The sequence below is a fragment of the Terrapene carolina genome, unplaced genomic scaffold (assembly GCF_002925995.2).
Source record: "Terrapene carolina triunguis isolate 2854851 unplaced genomic scaffold, T_m_triunguis-2.0 Scaffold33715, whole genome shotgun sequence".
NCBI lineage: Eukaryota > Metazoa > Chordata > Testudines > Emydidae > Terrapene > Terrapene triunguis.
This window is the reverse complement of record NW_020698066.1, coordinates 6,344,005-6,364,277: the sequence shown is the minus strand read 5'-3', so window position 1 is coordinate 6,364,277 and position 20,273 is coordinate 6,344,005. Positions and strand designations below refer to the sequence as shown.

General features: G+C 45.8%; 1 protein-coding gene across 1 annotated transcript in view; it reads right to left on the bottom strand.

Moving 5' to 3' along the window:
• LOC113409487 (anillin-like) overlaps window positions 1-3,911 on the bottom strand; it is a 37,761-nt gene extending 33,850 nt beyond the window's left edge. The window contains exon 1 of the mRNA XM_026663462.1: window positions 3,831-3,911. Coding sequence (XP_026519247.1) covers window positions 3,831-3,848 — 18 coding nt within the window. The 5' untranslated portion in view covers window positions 3,849-3,911. The remainder of the gene's footprint in view (window positions 1-3,830) is intronic.
• Between the last annotated feature and the right edge of the window lie 16,362 nt (window positions 3,912-20,273).

Below are 20,273 nucleotides of genomic sequence, written 5' to 3'. Positions count from 1 at the left end.
GATGGTATCATCTATACTGAGTCCTATTGGGTAGATAGAAAGATTAACCTAAATAATCTATTCAGAAGGCCCTGGAACCCCATAAAATTGGGTCCCTAATCCATGAACTATTGGAACTCATTTACAAAACTTTTCTTAAACATTACATGAATATATTGTCACATACTACAGAATTAGAATTTATAATCCCTATTCCATGATGAGCTATCTTTGAGCAATAGTTTTAATTAAGATATATTATCTTTAGACAGGTTTTTCCCTCAAAAAAGCATTTTCTCAAAAAAATCCTATTTAAAAAAATTCTGATTTAAATTAAAAAATCCGATTTTTTTTTTTTTTAAATCATTGATTTTTATCCACCCTGATAGTCAACCTGGAACTCGTTGCCAGGGCATGCTGTGAAGCCAAAAGTATAATTGGGGTCAAAAGAAGAATTAGATAAGTTCATGGAGGATATGTCCATCAATGACTATTAGCCAAGATGGTCAGGGATGCAATCCCATGGTCAGGGTGTCCCCACGCCTCTGACTGCCAGACTGGGTGAGAGGGATTGGAGCACTTGATAATTGCCCTGTTTTCTGTTCATTCCCTTTGAAGCATCTGGCATTGGCCAATATCAGAAGACAGGATACTGGGCTATATGGACCATTGGTTTGACACAGTATGGCCATTCTTATGTTCTTGTTGTATTACTATTGGAATGTCAATCTCAGCAGTTCTGCGTGAAAGCAAAACGCTGACTCTAAATTTCTGTAACTAACAAAGGAGGACTGGAAAACTACATGAAGCCAGGAGTGCCTGTACTGACAAATTGCATGTCAGTTTTGGACTCCACCCTGTTCCCTTGCTCTACCCACAAAAAAAAAAAAGTGAAGTGCACAGGGAACCATGCATGTGTGAGAAAGTTTTCAGATGCAGAGACTAAGTAATAAATATGCAGCAAAGGAATAGTTAAATAGCATGTGTACGGTGGGACACGCAGAGTTATTCAAATACACATCCACATTCCATTCTGTTCCGTTAGCCCAGTTTGAGCTAAGTTTCAGTTGCTGCAGCTAGGATGTCATTTAAAAAGAATGTGCAGCTCCATTGTTGAACTCAAACTTTTACTGGTTTGCAGCATGCTCAAATTTTCCAAGTAATAGTCATAACTCAAATTCTGCTCTTACACACTTGATGAATAAGCCACACTTTGAAGTGACCGTTAGAATTAGTTTTGAAGCCCACTGGCATTTTGGGGAGGAAAAAGGAGGGGAGAGGGAAAGAAGAGAGTCTTACCGTGTTGTGTAAGGGTTTTGCTAAGGGCTAGAAGTTTAATTAGAATGTTCGCAGTTTTTAGTACTTGCCATAAAAACATACTTCCTAAATATATAACAAACTAAATGTATACACAGTCCATGCATGATCTATTATCATTTCTTAAAGGTGCATACAAGCGTAGGGCTCCAAGTTATCCTACTTCTCACCTACACAGCTAAACATTGTTAAGGGCGTGTCTACACTTAGAGTACTGCATAGGCGTAACCGCGCCACTGTAGCACTTTAATGAAGACACTCTATGCCCATGGGAGAGAGGTGGTAGCTATGTCGGCAGGAGCAGCTCTCCTGCCAACATAGCACTATCTACACAGGGGGTTAGGTTGGCATAACCGTGTCGCTCAGGGGTATGGATTTTTCACACCCCTGAGTGACGTAGTTATATTGAGATAGGTCTGTAGTGTAGATGAGACATAGTGATAAATTGTTAGCTGACATTCAGAAGTCAAGATCGTGTTAGTTTTTGTATCTAAGGCTATGTCTACACTGTACTTTCGTCAGTAAAACTTTTGTCGGTCAGTAGTGTGGGGGAAAAACAAAACAAAAAAACACTCCGGCCAACAAAAGTTTTACTGATGAAAAGCGCTAGCGTGGACAGCGATTTGTCAGCAGGAGACACTCTCCTGCCAACAAACCTACCCTCATTGGGGGTGGTTTTATTTTGTCAGCAGGAGAGTTATCTCCTGCCAACAAAAAGCAGCTACACTGCGTACCTTACAGTAGCACAGCTATGCCGCTGTAAGGTATGCAGTGTAGACATAGCCTAATATCAAGAGATATATTATTATACAACTAATGAATCTAAAATATTAAACAGATGGTGCTTGGTATTTAATTTTAGTTCAAGGAAAGTAGTGTTAGGCTTGAAGGCTGACCAATACTAGCATATCATACTCCTTTCCAGAAATAAAATAATCAGTTCCTCCAAAAAGTTGTTATTTGAAGGACACTTCTCTCTTGAAGCACTGGAGAGAGATACCCGTTAGTATTGTGAAATATTTGAATAAAGTTTACTCTAAGGAACAACCTAACAGCTCCAGATTGTACTTCTCAAAATTCAATTATGTACAAGGTTGTGTGCATATTGGAATACTTCCCAGCATGCAAAACAATTTTAAACTCAGTTCAGTAGTTTGGACTTGAAAAGAAATTTAAGACAAGTCTCATCAGGTCACCCGCTACCAATTAAGGAAGCAATGTTAAGTTGTTTATATATAACAAACGTTACATACATAGAGAGACTAGATGGACTCAGTTTTAACATAAACTAAAGGCACAACTACTGTTTCTGCTCCAATTTAATTAAATGAGTGCTACCTCTTTGTGCAGGCTCTCTTCAATCATTTAAATTAAATCACTGTAAAATATTCAGATACTCTTCAAATATTTTAAGAGTGTATTGGGGGGGTTGCGATAATTTAACTAAAATCAATATAGAATTAGCTTTTAAACTTCAGTTACATCAGTGCACAAACTGTTTAGACCAGTCTCAGTTAAGATTTTAAATTTTATCATAGGAGAAAATCTGATAATCTGCATTCATTTTGAATTTATATATAATTGATAAGAGTGTCAAATGTTTTGGGTTAAAAAAGGGTAAATTGGACTTTTTGAGGCCATTAGAGTTCAGTACAACATATTAACAACCTGCACAAGTCAGCTCCACATTGGTACCTCGGTGTCATCTCTTTGGAGTTAGGAGAACAATTCTTCAGATGTTTTATTTTCTGTAAGTAGCACGTTTAGATCAATTGCAGCCACCTCACTCAGTTCACCTTGACTTCACGTTTTGTATTTAGAAGCCACACATCACCTAAGCGCAGCCACGTCTAACAATCATCTTAGAAGCAGCAGCCGCCGCCCTGACCATATGATAAAGTCAGGAAAGGGAGAAACTCCACAAGGGTGGCTACATCTGCCAGAGGCGCTACGTGGGAGTGCCCAGCCCGATTGCCTCTAGTCTCTCCCGTGCTACAAGCGAGAAGCCCGTCGCACCCCCCTACACACGGGACGGGGCGGGAGGCAGACACCGCAGCGCCGCTGAGACAGACACGTTTTTACAGGCTGTATAACGCGAACCATCAGGCAGCCAAGCGCGCAAGAAATGACACTTCAGCAGCAGCAGGGGCGGAACCTTATTGTGCTTTGCCGGCTTTGATGCTGGAGCTGGGGGTGGGGGGTCTCATCTCCACCGGGAGCCCCCCGCATCCCCAGACACTGCTAAGCCCCCCCCAAACAGGGCACCTCGCAGCCCAGGAGCGTGTTGAAGGAGCAACGGTTTGGACTGGGGGCGGGGAAGAAGGGTCAGAATCGATTCACACCGAGCTCGCGGGCAGCAGCGACCCCCCTCCGCCCCGATCCCCCACGGGGTCCGACATCCCAGCGCCCCGATCCCCCCCTCCCTGCCCACGGGGTCCGACATCCCAGCGCCCCGATCCCCCCTCCCTGCCCGCGACCCCGAGGGCCGTTCCAACCCGGTTTGCTCGCTGTGGGGGAGGGGACCGGCTGCTCACCTCGGTGAAGGGGTCCATTGCTGCTGCCGGGCGCCCCCCGCTCCGTCCCTTCTCGCGCTGCTCCGGGAGTGGCTAAACCACCACCCCAAACCGCTCTTCGGATTTTGAATTTCAGCGCCCGCCTCCACTGCGCACGCGCCACGTGAGACACTTCCACCCTAAGGCCAGCCTGCGCGGTCACGTGATAGCCGGGCTCGGGCAGGGAAGGGAACCAACCACCCCAGGCTCCCTCTTGCGCATGTGCACTCAGAAGTCTCAGCGCAACCTAACCCACCGATTGAATCCCGATCCTCATTGCTTGTGCAGGCGGGAAAGGGGCGGGATAAAAGCTGTGACATGGGCACTGGCCGTTCGGCGGGCAATGAGCGCGCCCATTCACCGTAGGGGCAAAGGGGAGCCGAAAGAAGTGCAAGGGAGAGTTGCCAACTGTTTAATCATACAAACCCCCTTGCTCCGCCCCTTCTCCGAGGCCCTGCCCCAATCACTCCATCCGCCTCCCTCCCTGTCCCCCACCCTCACTCACTGTCTTTCACCGGGCTAGGGCAGGGGTGTGGGCTCTGGGCTGGGGCCAAGGGGTTTGAAGTACGGGAGGGGGCTCCAGGCTGAGCCTGGGGCAGGGAGTTGGGGTGCGGGAAGGGGGTGCAAGGTACAAGCTCTGGGAGGGAGTTTGTGTGCTGGAGGGGGCAGGGGGTGGGGGGCAGGGGAGTGGGGTGCAGGTGCTGGGAGGGAGTTTGGTTGCAGGAGGGGGTGCAAGGTGCAAGCTCTGGGAGGAAGTTTGTGTGCTGGAGGGGGCTCGAGGAAGGGTGAGGGGACTGGGGTGCGGGAGGGAATGTGGGGTGCAGGCTGCAGCCGGGAGGCTTTATTCCAGCTCTGCTGCCATCTTTCCCCATAAATCACGCACAGCATTTCCTTGTTGCACTGAAATGGGAAGTCCTTTGTCACTTCAGATGGCATGTATGGAGATGTCTTTTGTACTGTGCTATAGTTGGAGTAGAAAGTGGCTCTCTGTCCCCATCTGTAGCAGGGTGGTTACCCGCTACTGCCCTGAAGGGCTTGAAATCAGCCCTGGGAGAGGGCTGTGGCAGGGAAGGAAAAACAGGGCTGATTGGGGGAAAGCAGCCTCAGCTGGAGGCCACGCCCCAGTCAGGCCACAGCTGGCTTAATGAGGGCCCAGGCCAGAAGCCAGAAGAGGACTCTCCCTCTAGCTCTTGAGGGAGAAGGGCCTGTAAGCCCGGTGCTGAGACCTGTAAGAGTTTTGCTGCTTGTTTTTTTATTTCTTTTCCCGAAATAATAATATACATTTCAGCTTCCCCACTTCTATCACTCTTTCCTACTTCCATTCCTCCACCCCGCCCCTTCCTTATTCTTCCAGTCCTGTCTCCCACTTCCAATCCACGATTTCTTCTCTTTCTCCCTACCCTCTTGCTATCCCTCCTCTCCCTTCTTTTCAAATTCAAATACATTTATTGCCATGCCAAGCTATACTAGTGTTACCTCAGAAACAGTGCAACACAACATGTAGCAGAAGTTAAAATTTAGTGTACCAAGTAATTCCCAGGCTTTTCTGGAAAGTGCACAAGAATGTAAGATTGCCATTCATTTGGACATCTAACCAGAAATTGTGCTTGGGCTGCTCTCATGTAATGGGAGTTGCAGCAGCTCTCAGTCCAGAGGTTAGAACGTGCTCATGGGAGGTGGGCAGCATTGGGACCCACTATAGAGACGTATCACTTACACTATGCTCTGTGACCATACAATTAATCACAACTGTAAGAAGGGTGAGACTTCATTTCCTTCTCGCAAAGAACAAGCCACTACTTGTGGGGGTAAAAAATCAATACCTTTAGTTGGAGTATTAGAAGACTCCATAAACGATAGAAGTATAGATAGCAGAACATCCAACATCCAAAGGGAAGATGGATCAAGAACCAGGAGGCTGTATCATCAGACATCCCCATGAAACACATGGTGCATGTGCGAGGGGTCTTCAGCTCTCTGGAATGCATTTCCTCCAGTTTGACTTACTACACCTTACATATGCAGACCCAGTGGGATCATGCAGTGCTGCTCTAGCCTGTATTTCTGCACCTCCATGCACGCACTCCATCCTGCCACTGCACTCCTTCAAATGTACATACCATATTGCACTGGGCTGCACCTAGGGGCATTGTGACGGGTTCCCCCCCGGGGTGCCACCTGGAACTGGGTTGCTGTGACAAGTTGCAAAGCCCTCCAAGCTTGCACTTTCACCAGCATTCACACAGGTAGGGACACATCCAGCTTCCCAGGTTAGGAACCCAGAGCAGTACTGTCCTGCCCTGGTCAAATCTGTCCAGTATACGGGTTTAACACCCAGTCCACCTCTCCTTCAATGTGAAGAGAACAATGCACACTTGTGGTAACCAAGTAGAGATTTTCCCCAAGCATTCCAGTCAAAGCTCACTGGTTTGGCTTAAAACATAAAATAAGTTTATTAACTACAAAAGGATAGATTTTAAGAGATTATAAGTGATAGCAAACAAATCAAAGCAGATTTCCTAGTAAATAAACAAAACCGCAACCTGAGCTTTACACACTAGATAGGTAGGATATGAATTAGCAAATTCTTACCCTGAGTGATAAACAGGCTGGCAGATTCTTAAGGCATAAGCTGCCTTGGCTCTGCAGCTTGGGTTTTCCAGGCTTTCATACACCGGCTAGAAATTCCTTTAGCCTGGAACCATCACTTCCCACAGTTCAGCCCTTGTTCCTCAGGTGTTTCCAGGTGTGTTGTTATAGGGAGAGTGAAGTTCCTTCATCATATCTTCTTCCCACTTGCTGGAAAGCTCTTTTGCTGTGACCTGGGGCAAACAGTACCAATTGTGTAGTACTATCTCTGAGAGGTTTCTATTGTACACAGTTCCTGGGGTAATCCTTGTGCCTGTGTGCATTTCCTCAATAAGACATTAACGTTATTTGGCCTTTTTACTGTTGTACCCGAAAGGCTGCTTGTGGGTGTTTTCAACCTCACAACATGTTTCAGTAACACATATATAGCCAAACTTCATAACTTTACATACAATGATAGCACACACAATCCAATGAGATATTAATGTCTAGCAGATCAAGACTTTTAGAATGATACCTGACAAGGCATACTTTGTACAAAACATATCCTAATTACATGACGGTGACTATTGGGGTGCCAGGGTATCACAGGCATCATTTTGGCAAGTCCATCCATTCCACCTTAGACATTGTCAAGCTGCATTAGTATATTGTACACAATTTTGATCAACTGTGTGGTGTGCAAACAGTGAATAATTAACCCAGAGTTTAGTCTTTAAAATGAAATTAAGATTTCTCCAAGTGTATATGTTTACTATTATGTTTATTTTCTCTCTGTTCAGTACATAGTCAATAAATGCTTTATCAATTTAATCCAAACTGAATTGGTCTCTGATTGATGTGACTGGGAAAATTTATATACTGGCATTCTCAAAGGAAATTACCTCTGTTATCACTAATAATACATAGCACTTTTCATAGTTGATCTCAAAATCCTTTACAATCTTTTATGCATTTATCCTCATAACACCGCGGGGTGGTAGTGCTATTATCCCCATTATACAGTTTGGGAACTGAGGCACAAAAAGACTAAGTGACTTGCCCACGGATACACAGAGAGTTTGTAGCAGAGCAGGGAATTGGACCTGGGTCTCCCAAGTCCTAGGCTAGTGGCAGAACCACTGGACCATCCTGCTGCTAATATGATATCTTTTTATCAGTCAAAGGCTTCTGGAACAATGCTACAGAAAAGCTTGTGAGCACAACAGTGGCCAAGGAACCTAAAGTTACCAGGTTTTATCACGACACTTTTTTCCCCAAGTAAATTCATACTAAGTTTTAGTGTTCCATGGGGCCTAAAAAGGAATCAAAAGACAGGCATCAAATCTTTTTTACAAATTTGAAAAACTGAAAGAGCAAGGAATTCTGTTTTGGAGATAGGTGAAACAATGCCAAGCACTATGCACTAGACTCACAGTATTGTCAGTCTCAAGGATTCAAATATCATGAATTAGGCACCCAAATATCAGGAGATTGGTTTGAGGGATCAGTTTGGGAGACCATCAGATTTTCCATTTTGCCAGGTGGCAATTGTCACGTAGCAGTAGTGAAAGAGAGTCCTGTGGGTAATAAACAATAAAATGCAAAGTATGTATAGAACACTTTCTGCATCTTTGAAAATTTGTCATGAAAACTAGTAGCCCAGACACACAGAAACTAGTCACTTGCCTTTTACCATGATGATGATGATTGATAAATAAATAAAATAAATACCTGACTTGTTCATTTCCCCTACAAAAATTACTAGTACAAGTCAAAAGGATGGTTTTACATTTTCAAAGAGCTGGACAATCATGTTCCTAATGACTACTAAAGTGGAGCATCTTCTTACCTCACTTGGAAAGTTTGGGCCAAATGCTGCCTGGCTCTGGCTTTCTTCCTTAAAGATACCAATACAAACTTGTGTGTTAAACACTGAAGACAAAATCCTTGCCTTATTATGGTCCACAGTGTGCAGCCAGCTGGACTGTGCAGCCCAACTAGGGTGACCAGACAGCAAATGTGAAAAATCAAGACCGGGGTGGGGAGTAATAGGAGCCTATATAAGAAAAAGACCCAAAAATCGGGACTGTCCCTATAATATCAGGGCATCTGGTCACTCTAAGCCCAACCCTACTACTCACCTATGAAGCACTACCCTAATCCTGAGAGAACACTTCCTAAACCTTGCCCTTTGCTGACAGGGTGGTGTCTACGATCCTGATGGTTCACCCGCAAAGACAATTGGGAGGTACTATGCATGCAAAGTGCCTCCCTAGCTCTGTGGACAAACTTAGAGGAACCATTCAGAGACAAATCCTAGCTGACTGACTACTTCCAAACAATAGAGGACAGTTCCCTTTCTATACAATAGATACAACACACACAATTCAAAGTGAAAGCTTACACTGAAGTTATTTGCATCTAAGTATTGAGGACATTTCAGAAAGATTTCTTATGTTTACATGCAGTAGAATCAGGGGCGGCTCTAGCTTTCTTGCCGCCCCAAGCACGGCAGTGAGGCTGCCTTCAGCGGCTTGCCTGCGGGAGGTCTGCCGGTCCCGCGGCTTCGGCATACCTGCCGCCAAATTGCCGCTGAATCCGCGGGACCGGCGGACCTCCCGCAGGCATTGTGCCGAAGGCGGCCTGACTGCCGCCCTCGCAGGGACCAGCAGGGCGCCCCCCGCGGCTTGCTGCCCCAGGCATGCGCTTGGCGCGCTGGTGCCTGGAGCCGCCACTGAGTAGAATTTTATCTACACTAAGTCATTTTTACAAAAATTCATGCTGAGTCAGCTGCTATAGTGAGAACTCCAATATGGATGACTCTTAGGCCTGGTCTACACTAACACCCCAATTCGATCTAAGGTACGCAACTTCAGCTACGTGAATAACGTAGCTGAAGTCGACATACCTTAGTTCGAATTTACCGCGGTCCACACGCGGCAGGCAGGCTCCCCCGTCGACTCCGCGGTACTCCTCTCGCTGAGGTGGAGTACCGCAGTCGACGGCGAGCACTTCCTGGTTCGAATTATCGCGTCCAGACCAGACGCGATAAATCGAACCCGGAAGTTCCATTGCCAGCCGTCGAACTACCGCGGTAGTGTAGACATACCCTTATACTCTGGCTGCTGTTCTCAGTACTGTCAATTAAAGCTGCCATCAATTAAACCAATTAAGAGCTAGTCTAATCAGCACAGTGCTTGAAACAGCTGCTGGAACTGAAGAGCTGATATACACAAGGATTAATTCTCCACAATATTGCACCTTGTGCCATCATTTACATCTGTGCTAAATGGGTATAAAACACTCCCACTCTGATCTGGCAGTGTTTTACATTCACTCCAGGTGCAAGGCAGAGGAGAGTCAGGCCATTGTCTAGTGCACAGGACTGGGAGACATAATCTTCTAAATGAGCCCAGCTCTGACATTGATTCCAAAATTGGGCAAGTTACATAGCCTTTCCTAGGTCTACACTACTGCGGTAAGTCGACCTACGCTACGCAACTCCAGCTACATGAATAACGTAGCTGGAGTCGACGTACCTTACGTTGAATTACCACAGGGTCTACACCGCTGACTTACCTCACTCTTCTCGTTGGGGGTAGAGTGCAGGGGTCGACTGGAGAGTGATCTGCTGTCGATTTGGTGGGTCTTCACTAGACCCGCTAAATCGACCACCGGTGGATCGATCTCAGAGCTTTGATCCCCGCTGTAGTGTAGATGTAGCCTAAGAGGGAGGATCCTTTTGCAGAGTTTATTTGGGATTGTTCCATCAAGGTGATTACTCCATCCCCACTGTCCATGGATCCTGGAGAATGCAAAGGAGACCAGGACCATCTGCATGGAAGACCTACGTCTCTGCACCAGCTCTGTGCCCTCACAACCAGGGATTCCCTTGGCCACAGCTCCCACCGGGCTCCCACCACCAGACTGTAGTACCCCCTCTCCTGAGAAAGCTCTGCGGTAGCTATGAGATGACAAAGTGTGGCTTCTGCCCTGGAACATGGTTTCCTCCTGTCCAGTATGGACAGGGTTAATTTTGAGAGATCTGTACAAATCACAGTGTAGACTAACCCATAACACTACAAATATGAGCCTATCAGGGGATCACTCACAACAATGTTAATAAATGGCTCCATTTTCTAATGCAGTTGGGATCTTAACTGTATTCCCAAATCATCCTACAGTTCTGCTGTCTCCACGCTGGTAGTACACTGCTTTCATGCCATCCAAGGAATCCCCTTCCAGAGGAAATTCCCCAGATCACCAAGTTTACAACCTTCTGTGCCAGTGGAGTTGCCCAGAAGAGGTTGTAGCTCAGAGTATAGGGCTCAGAAAACAAAAATAGGTTAAAAAAAGATGGTTATACCTCAGCTGTGGGGCTGAACAGTCTTCAAATGAAGAAAAGACAGGTTATAAATCACAAAAAATGTGTATTTACAGGACAAGGGGTTTTTGCTGTGCTATATGGTGCCTTAACTCCCAATGCTATTGCTTTTATACACTGATCCCTTGATTTTAAATTATAATTCAAATGTATGTTTTTCTTGCCCTTATTGCCCCTATTTCTCCTTTGCGTCTGTGAGTCTGTATTGCTTGTATGGGAGGCTTTGCTGCCTCAGAGAGTTGCTGCACATTTCTAACAAATAGAAACTCAAAATTTCTGTTCTGCAGGAAATTTCAACATAAAAAAATTTCTGATTTCAAATGAAAAATCAAAATTTTGAAATCTCCCACGAAACATTTGTGAAAATTTCTCATTTTGCATCAATCCAATTTTATTTTTATATTTTTATTTAATTTTATAATATAAACAAACATTTAAAAATAAAAATAATACAATACACTCTGGTATAAAATTAAAAATATACAAGAAATTTCACGATGAAATATTTTGAAACAAAAACAATCTAAACAGAACATTTTTGACCTTATAAAAATATTGTTTGTATTATTTTTAAATGAAATGTAAAAATTGCAGCACGTGTTGATTTTTGACAAAGAGAATGCTTTTCTGTCCAAAAATATCCATCAGAAAAATTTCAACCAGTTCTACTAACAGCCAACAGTTAGACTAGATCTACACTTACGGCAGTGGGTAGAGTACATACGTGGTACGTCCCCCTATATATCTGACATGGCTCTCTACGTGCCCAAGCAGTGCCTCCCCCATCTACATGGCTATTGCTAGCAGTGTAGTGTTCCACTGGTAGAGCCTTTCCCTTCCACAGAAAGGCTCTAGCAGCTTCCTGCTGCTAGAACCTTTTCTTACAGCCTGCCTGAGCCTTCAGCTGCTGTATGTAGCTACACATTGCGGCTTGCCTGCAGTCTACTTTTCACTGCAGTTTAGGCATGCCCTCCATGGCACCACCAGTGTCGCCAAGGCCTTAGGATCTGTTCTCTCTGCAGAACCAGAGCTGATCATACAACTTTTCTGAATACATGTGAAAATCATCTTGGCATTATATATTGGCAAATTTGGCAGAAAGGATAACTAAGATGGGATATAATAGGGGTCTATAAAATCGTGACTGGTGTGGAGAAAGTGAATAGGGAGTGTTATTTAGTCCCTCTCATAACAGAAGAACGAGGGGTCACCAAATGAAATTAAGTATTTCACCAAAGGAAATATTTCTTCACACAACACACAGTCAACCTGTGGAACTCTTTGCCAGAGGATGTCGTGAAGGCCAAGACAATAACAGGGTTCAAAAAAGAACTAGATGAATTCATCGAGGATAGGTCCATCAATGACTATTAGCAGGGGTGAAAGTAACGTAAAGGACTTACCAGTACGCATGGCAGCTGGGCTCCTGGGCAAGGTGGGGGGGGCCCTCTGGGCCCCTGGAAGGGGCGGGGCCTTGGAAGGAAGGGGCGGGGCTGAGTCCAGACTCCCCCAGCCAGTGCTTCAGTGCTGCGCGGCCCGCACCACCCGGGGTTCTGGCAGCCATAAAACTTCCCCAAAATAATCCCTGGAGCGTATCTTTTAGAAAAACATCCAATCTTGACTTCAAAATTGTCAGTGATGGAAAATCCACCACAGCCCTTGGCAAATTTTTCCAATGGTTGACTACTTTCATCATCATAAAATTTTGCCAGATTATATTATCATACACATTATAAATAGGTGTGTAAGAAGGCAGTCATCCTGTTCCCTTGTGTGATTTCATGATCTGTAGCAGACACCAACTCATACCCCATCTTGTGGTTTATTGGTTAGGACAGAGGTGGGCAAACTACGGCCTGCGGGCCACATCTGGCCCGCAGGACCCTCCTGCCCAGCCCCCAAGCTCCTGGCCCCGGAGGCTAGCCCCTGGCCCTCCCCCGCTGTTCCACTCCCCTGCAGCTTCAGCTTGCCCCGCCGATTAATTTTGTTCTCACCATCTCGATTTTGTGCTGTGTGCTCAAATCTTCCCTCTTTTTACCCTCTTCTTTTGATATTAGTTTAATGCCCACCCAGTTACTCTAGAGGAATAGGGGCTGAATCATTTAACCCAAGGTAAGGAAACCAAAAGATATATACTTTTCAAATTCTCTGTCACTGTTGGAGCACCATCCCAAATTTCTGAAATGAACTCTACATGCAACTCAACAGCAAGCTTTCAAAACTGAAATCTCCTGAAGAAAAACATTGTCTGAGCAATCCAACTTTCCATCTTTCCAAGGCCACGTAGGTTAAGAAACATTTCCCTGGAATTTGAAAAACTTTGCTCCATTCTTAATCTTTTCAGTGTAATATTGAATCACAAAATCATAGAAGTTTTCCCAGGACCTCTCTGAATTGAGTCTTCTGACTTAATCATTGATGTAGAAATGCAGAGGAGGGAGAGAAGACAAAGACTGCTTTCATTTGGTCTAATTTATTAAATACCTTGTCTTCTATCCCTTGCCATTCAATACAGCTGTGACAGTTTGCTGACATAAAACTCCTGACAAAGACCAACGGCCAGATGGCAAAAATGGAAGTATTTCAATGGAATTGTGCTTATTTATGCTAACTGAGGATCTGGCTTCAAATCTGCACAAAACGGTGGTTGCTGGTTATGTGAAATGACTCAATAATGACAAAATCACATAATTAATTATATCCCACATAACATAGTGTGACGTTGTGAGGTCTATCTGGTTTTATAAAAACTTGATAATAAGTCAATATAATGTAACTGGGATAGTTTTAGAGAAAATATGGTAATAAGTGAATATAACGTAACTGGGATATGCTTCATGCAAAAGGTCTCTTGTAAGGTATCATCATTACAAAGCTTATAATCTACTGAGTATGATCATCTGATTTGTATAAATGTACCACTCTTGTATCTAAAACTAGAAATATAAAATGTAACTCTGAGGGCCTATTGTAATTATGTAAAGTGTGGGCCATTAATGATGGTTTGGAATCTTGATGACTCCCATTAACCAGGACCATTGTCTGCAGATGGTTGTGTTTACCTGTTAGTCTTCCTGTATATGTGTGTGCTGGCAAGTGGGCAATGAAGTCTTGCAGTGACATGTGATCATGTCACCTGAACTGGAATCCATCTTTAACCTGGTGCTTTTCCAGTGGGGGGGGGGGGGTGGAAACCCAGAAGGACAAAGGGTTCCCGCCTTATGCAAAAGATATATAAAGGGGTGGAAGAGAACAGAGAGGGAGAGGATCCATCATGAAGAATCCCCTAGCTACCACCTGAGCTGGAACAAGAGCTGTACCAGGGGAAAGAATTGTGCCCAGGCCTGGAAGGTGTCCAGTCTGAGAAAAACTTACTGAAGCATCTCTGAGGGTGAGATTATCTGTATTTAGTTTGATTAGACATAGATTTGCGCATTTTATTTTATTTTGCTTGGTGACTTACTTTGTTCTGTCTGTTACTACTTGGAACCACTTAAATCCTATTTTCTGTATTTAATAAAATCACTTTTTATTTAGTAATTTACTCAGAGTATGTATTAATACCTGGGGGAGCAAACAACTGTGCATATCTCTCTATCAGTGTTATAGAGGGCGAACAATTTATGAGTTTGCCCTGCATAAGCTTTATGCAGGGTAAAACGGATTTATCTGGGTTTAGACCCCATTGGGAGTTGGGCATCTGAGTGCTAAAGACAAGCACACTACTGTGAGATGTTTTCAGGTAAACTTGCAGCTTTGGGACAAGTGATTCAGACCCTGGGTCTGTGTTAGAGCAGACTGGAGTGTCTGGCTCAGCAAGACAGGGTGCTGGAGTCCTGAGCTGGCAGGGAAAACAGGAGCAGAAGTAGTCTTGGTACATTGGGTGGCAGCTCCCAAGGGGGTTTCTGTGATCCAACCCGTCACACATAGTATCATATTTTGTATTTTGGAAGGAGTTTTTGAAAAACCAAGAAAATAACTTTTTCTTTAAAAACTGGAAGATTTTATTTGAAAAGCTCTTTTTAATTGAAAATTTGTTTTGATGAAAAAATTTAAACCAATTACAATCTGGTGACAACATGCAGTAAATTCAAAAGCTAATAATTTTCAGTATTCTATTGCTGCCAAGGACTGATTCTTGTCATGTTGAATTACTGTTTGACAGTACACAATAAGCATGTGCTTAAGTGCTTTGCTGAATACTAAGCACACAAGTATGAGCTTAAAAGCTTTGCTGAATCAGGGCCTAAGATCTGCATCTTATGGATATTATATTAGCTTATGAACTCACTTTCTCTACCATTTCTTTTGCATTTTGTACTCTAACAAGTTGGTGCAGTTAGCCCTGAAATCTTTTATGCAATAACAACATGTTTACACTAGAGGGCATGACTTAAACAACTAATGGCTTTTAAGATTATTTAAAACGTTTTGCAACTTGAAATCAATTTTTTACATTAAAATACATAAGCACCGCTGAAATTAACAAGAAGCTGTGTAAGAGGGTAAACTGCTACCATGCTGTGAGCAAATCAAATCTAAATATAATGTAGAAAATATTTTTTCACATATCTACACTGAAGAGACTTTATTAACATAGCCATCTCTGCTGCAGTATTAAGCTACTCAGATAAACACAAGAAGGCGTTGCCAGAGATGACTAAATATCCCAAACATTTCAGTCCAGCTTTTATAAATATTATTGAGTCAATGGAAAATAGATTAACTGTAACTAAAGGGACATGGAATAGAGATTTTGGCATTCACATCAATGAAGCTCATAAGAAAAAACCTCTGAAAATAATACATAAAACTAATATGTAACACAAATGCAGTGCTATATATTGTATGGGTCTAATACAAATACAGTAGTATATAATGCATGGGTGTAATACAAATGCAGTAGTATATAATCCATGGACTATGGGCAGGATCACCTCCTCCTGCAGTAAAACCCAAAGGAAGAAAACACCAAAAGGATTCCCTCAGAGGAGTCCCATCATTTTGGTGGTGCTGTTTTGGGTGAGGGGAGGAGAGGGGCTGCTTGTCCTTCTACAGGTCTGATACAAAAGTCCTGCAGATCCCGGGGGGGATCCACAGGAGGCCAGTGTTACCTGTGCAGAGACCCTGTAGCTCCACACTACTTCCTTGATACCAGTGCTTCCTATTATGATAGATACCTTCCCAACAGGGGGTGCTATAGTATGATAGTACTGTAGGCTTATGTATAGGGTAATATCCAGGCACTTAGGGAAGTCTACTTTCAAGAAGTGCTAGATTAGAGAGGAGTATATATGTGGAGCAGGAAACAAAGCTTGAATGTTGCACTGTCTTGGTTCTCTCTCATCCTCTCACCTTATGCTTGAATGCTGAACACTTCCCCTTGCCACACCTGCCTCTGAGACCTTGTGAAAGGGGGATAACTTACCATGGAGGGCCCTCATTGAAAAGGTCAGAGCTCCCAGGCTGTACTGCCTGCCCTTGAGGAACTCCACAGGACTGGTGAGGAGACAACCCTGGCCAGGCTAGACAAAGGCCACTCCACTCATGCAGATCCTGACTCTGGGGACTGGCTCTCCGTAAATGAGACATCGCTGCAGAGGCAGCTGACCCTTCCTGCCATAGGTGCTTGAGGCAGTGGCCACTGAAGTCAATGGCAAAGCTTCCATGGCGCAGGACCAAGCTCTAGGAGAGCATTGAGATCCGCATGCAAAGAAAGCTTCAGGGGCTCTTTTACTAAGTCATCTATTACTAAGGGTATGTCTACACTACGAGAGTAGTTCGATTTTACTTAAATCGAATATGTGGAATCGATATTACAAAGTCGAACGTATGTGTCCACACTAAGGACAGTAATTCGACTTTGTGAGTCCACACTAATGGGGCAAGCGTCGACATTGGAAGCGGTGCACTGTGGGCAGCTATCCCACAGTTCCCGCAGTCCCCGCTGCCCACTGGAATTCTGGGTCAAGCCGCCAATGCCTTCTGGGTAAAAAAATGTGTCGAGGGTGCTTTTGGGTAACTGTCGTCATCCAACCGTCACTCCCGCCCTCCCTACCTGAAAGCGCCGGCGGGAAATCAGTTTGCGCACTTTTCTGGTCAGTGACAGCGCGGACGCCACAGCACTGCGATCATGGAGCCCGCTGCGACCATGGCTGCAGTTATGGCTGTTGTCAACACCTCGCACCTTATCATCCACCTTTCCCAGAGGCAGATGCTGAGAAATCGGGCGAGGAGGCTACGGCAGCACGGTGAGGACCTGAAGTCTGAGAGTGGCACAGACTTGTCACAAAGCATGGGACCCCGCGCCGAGGACATCATGGTGGCAATGGGTCATGTGGAAGTTGTAGAACGACGATTCTGGGCCCGGGAAACAAGCACGGACTGGTGGGACCGCATAGTGCTGCAGGTCTGGGATGAATCCCAGTGGCTGCGAAACTTTCGCATGCGGAAGGGGACTTTCATGGAACTTTGTGAGTTGCTGTCCCCTGCCCTGAAGCGCAATGACACCCGGATGCGAGCAGCCCTCAGTGTCCAGAAGCGAGTGGCCATAGCCCTCTGGAAGCTTGCAACGCTAGACAGCTACCGGTCAGTCGCGAACCACTTTGGCGTGGGCAAATCTACCGTGGGGGTTGTTGTCATGCAAGTAGCCAACGCAATCGTTGAGCTACTGCTCTCAAAGGTAGTGACCCTGGGAAACGCGCAGGTCATCATAGATGGCTTCGTCGCGATGGGATTCCCAAACTGCGGTGGGGCTATAGATGGAACTCACATCCCTATCCTGGGACCGGACCACCAGGCCAGCCAGTACATTAACCGAAAGGGTTACTTTTCAATGGTGCTGCAAGCACTGGTGGACCATAGAGGACGTTTTACAAACATCAACGTCGGATGGCCGGGCAAGGTTCATGACGCTCGTGTTTTCAGGAACTCTGGTCTGTTTAGATGGCTGCAGGAAGGTATTTACTTCCCGGACCACAAAATAACTCTTGGGGATGTGGAGATGCCTATAGTCATCCTCGGGGACCCAGCCTACCCGCTAATGCCCTGGCTCATGAAGCCCTATACTGGCGCCCTGGACACTGAAAAAGAACTCTTCAACTACCGGCTGAGCAAGTGCAGAATGGTGGTGGAGTGTGCTTTTGGACGTCTCAAGGGGAGATGGAGAACCTTACTGACTCACTGTGATCTCAGCGAAACCAAATATCCCCATTGTTATTGCAGCTTGCTGTGTGCTCCACAATCTCTGTGAGAGCAAGGGGGAGACCTTTATGGCGGGGTGGGAGGTTGAGGCAAATAGCCTGGCTGCTGATTATGCCCAGCCAGACAGCCGGGCGATTAGAAGAGCCCAGCGGGACGCGCTGTGCATCCGGGAGGCTTTGAAAGCTAGGTTCCTGAGTGAGCAGGGTAACCTGTGACTATTAAGTTTGTGTACAGAGAAGCTGAACCTGCCCCCGTTTCTTTACCAAGTAAATATTCACTATCCTCTCCAGTTACATACCCCGTTCCCCCCCTTCCAAAACACGTTTAAAAATAAAATCACTTGAATTTTGTTAATGAACACCGTTTTCTTTATTACTGTTTTCTCGGTAAAGTGTTGAACCTGGGACGCAGACTGTGGTGGGGAGCGGGTGTAGTGTAGTGATGCAAAGGACGCTTCTAAACTCCAGGAATGACAGGCTCCGCAGTGGTGGACTGGTTGTTTCAACGGAGCCTGCCACCCCTCCTGTTCGGGACTCTGTGTGTGGGGGCTATGTGACTTTGTGGCAGAGGGAGGACGGTTACAGATCCCCTGCTGCGTGGCTCTGTGATCCAGGATAAGGACCGCTGCATAAGATCTCTAACCGCCCTCCCCTGCCACAAAGTCACATAGCCCCCCCAAACACACATAACATGAAAACCACCTCCCAGACTGACCAGGGTAACTAGTGACTGCAATGTGTGTGTGCCCTGCTGCTGAACCTGCCCCCGCCTCTGTACCCTGGTAAAGGTGACTGTCCTGTCCAATTACCAACCCCCTTCCTCCCCTTCAGACAGACTCTCCTGTAAAAGAACATGATGGAAACAGTAATTAACAGAAACGTCTTTTTTATTAGCAACTACACATGAAACTGGGGGATGAAACTTGGACGGGGGCTTGGGTGAGGCGGGAAGGAAAGGACTTATCAAATTTTGGGGAATGACAGCCTTCTGGTACTTGAGCAGTCTGCAGGGGTGGAGTGAGAGTTTTCACGGACTCTGCCGCCCCTCCTTCTTGGGACTTTGGGTGAGGGGAGTATGGGACTTGGTGGCGGGGGAGGGCGGTTAGAGAGAGACGTGTCCGTTTGCTCCCTCATTAGTCCAAGCAGCGTTTGAGTTGCCTGCTGGTCTTCCTGCCGCCACCTTTCCTCCCGTTCCATGTGTGATTGGTGCATTTGGGACAAGTTCTCCCTCCACTGGGTCTGCTGGGCTGCCTGGGCTCGGGAGCAGCCCATAAGTTCCGAGAACATGTCCTCCCGTGTCCTCTCCTTCCTACGCCTCATCTGCGCTAGCCTCTGGGAGCGTGATGCCAGGCTAGGTCGGGAGACAGTCGCAGCTGTGGGATGGGAAAAAGGGAGTGAATTCCTCAGAAAGATAAATTTAGTTGTGAACAAAGAACATAGTCTTTCTCTGTGAACAAGACCATGCACAGCACCTATCACATGCGCACTCAGGACAAGGTCGAATTTTCGGCCTTCGCATTCAGTGCCTGGGGTCTTGCAGGGCAGATCAGAGAAGCGGGGCAGGACACCGGAATTTGTGTAGCAGGCCGACATGGTAAGCCGTAGACTTGTGGCTGCTTAAAACTTTAATAATAGCACTGGCCTCCTTTCACGTTGAAAGCAATGCCAGTCCCTGCTGCCAGCAATCCGGCAAGCATGAACTCTGCCCCTGTCCCACCCCCTCGCGGCTGTCCCAGGGAAAGATCCCTGTATGCTGCCCCTCTCCCGCCTCCACCGCGTGGCTGTAAACCGCCGGTTACAGTTCTGTAAAGGAACAGGCAAGCAGTCCCAATACTAACATTCCCCTACCTAATTCAAAGCAGGTCACCATGAGCGACATCACTCTGATGAGGATTTCAGAGATGGAGAAAGAAAGGATGCTTCAGGAAAGCCTGCAAAGACCAGGGCCATATGCCGCCATGCTCTGCAAGGCAATGATCCCGGAGTACTTGCTTGTCTCCTGGCGCGGAAACGTTTCCTACTACGGAGGACCCAATAAGGCCGCTCTCCCCAGGAACCTGATGCAAAGGCTTTCCAATTACCTCCAGGAGAGCTTCGTGGAAATGTCCCTGGAGGATTTCAGCTCTATCCCCGGACATATAGACCGGATTTTACTGTAGCTGCACTGGCAGGGACTAAACAGTAGAGCGGCCAGGGCAGAACAATCATGCTAAACCGGACATTGTTAGATTTTTTTTCAGTAGTTGCACTGCCAAGGACTGAGACGTT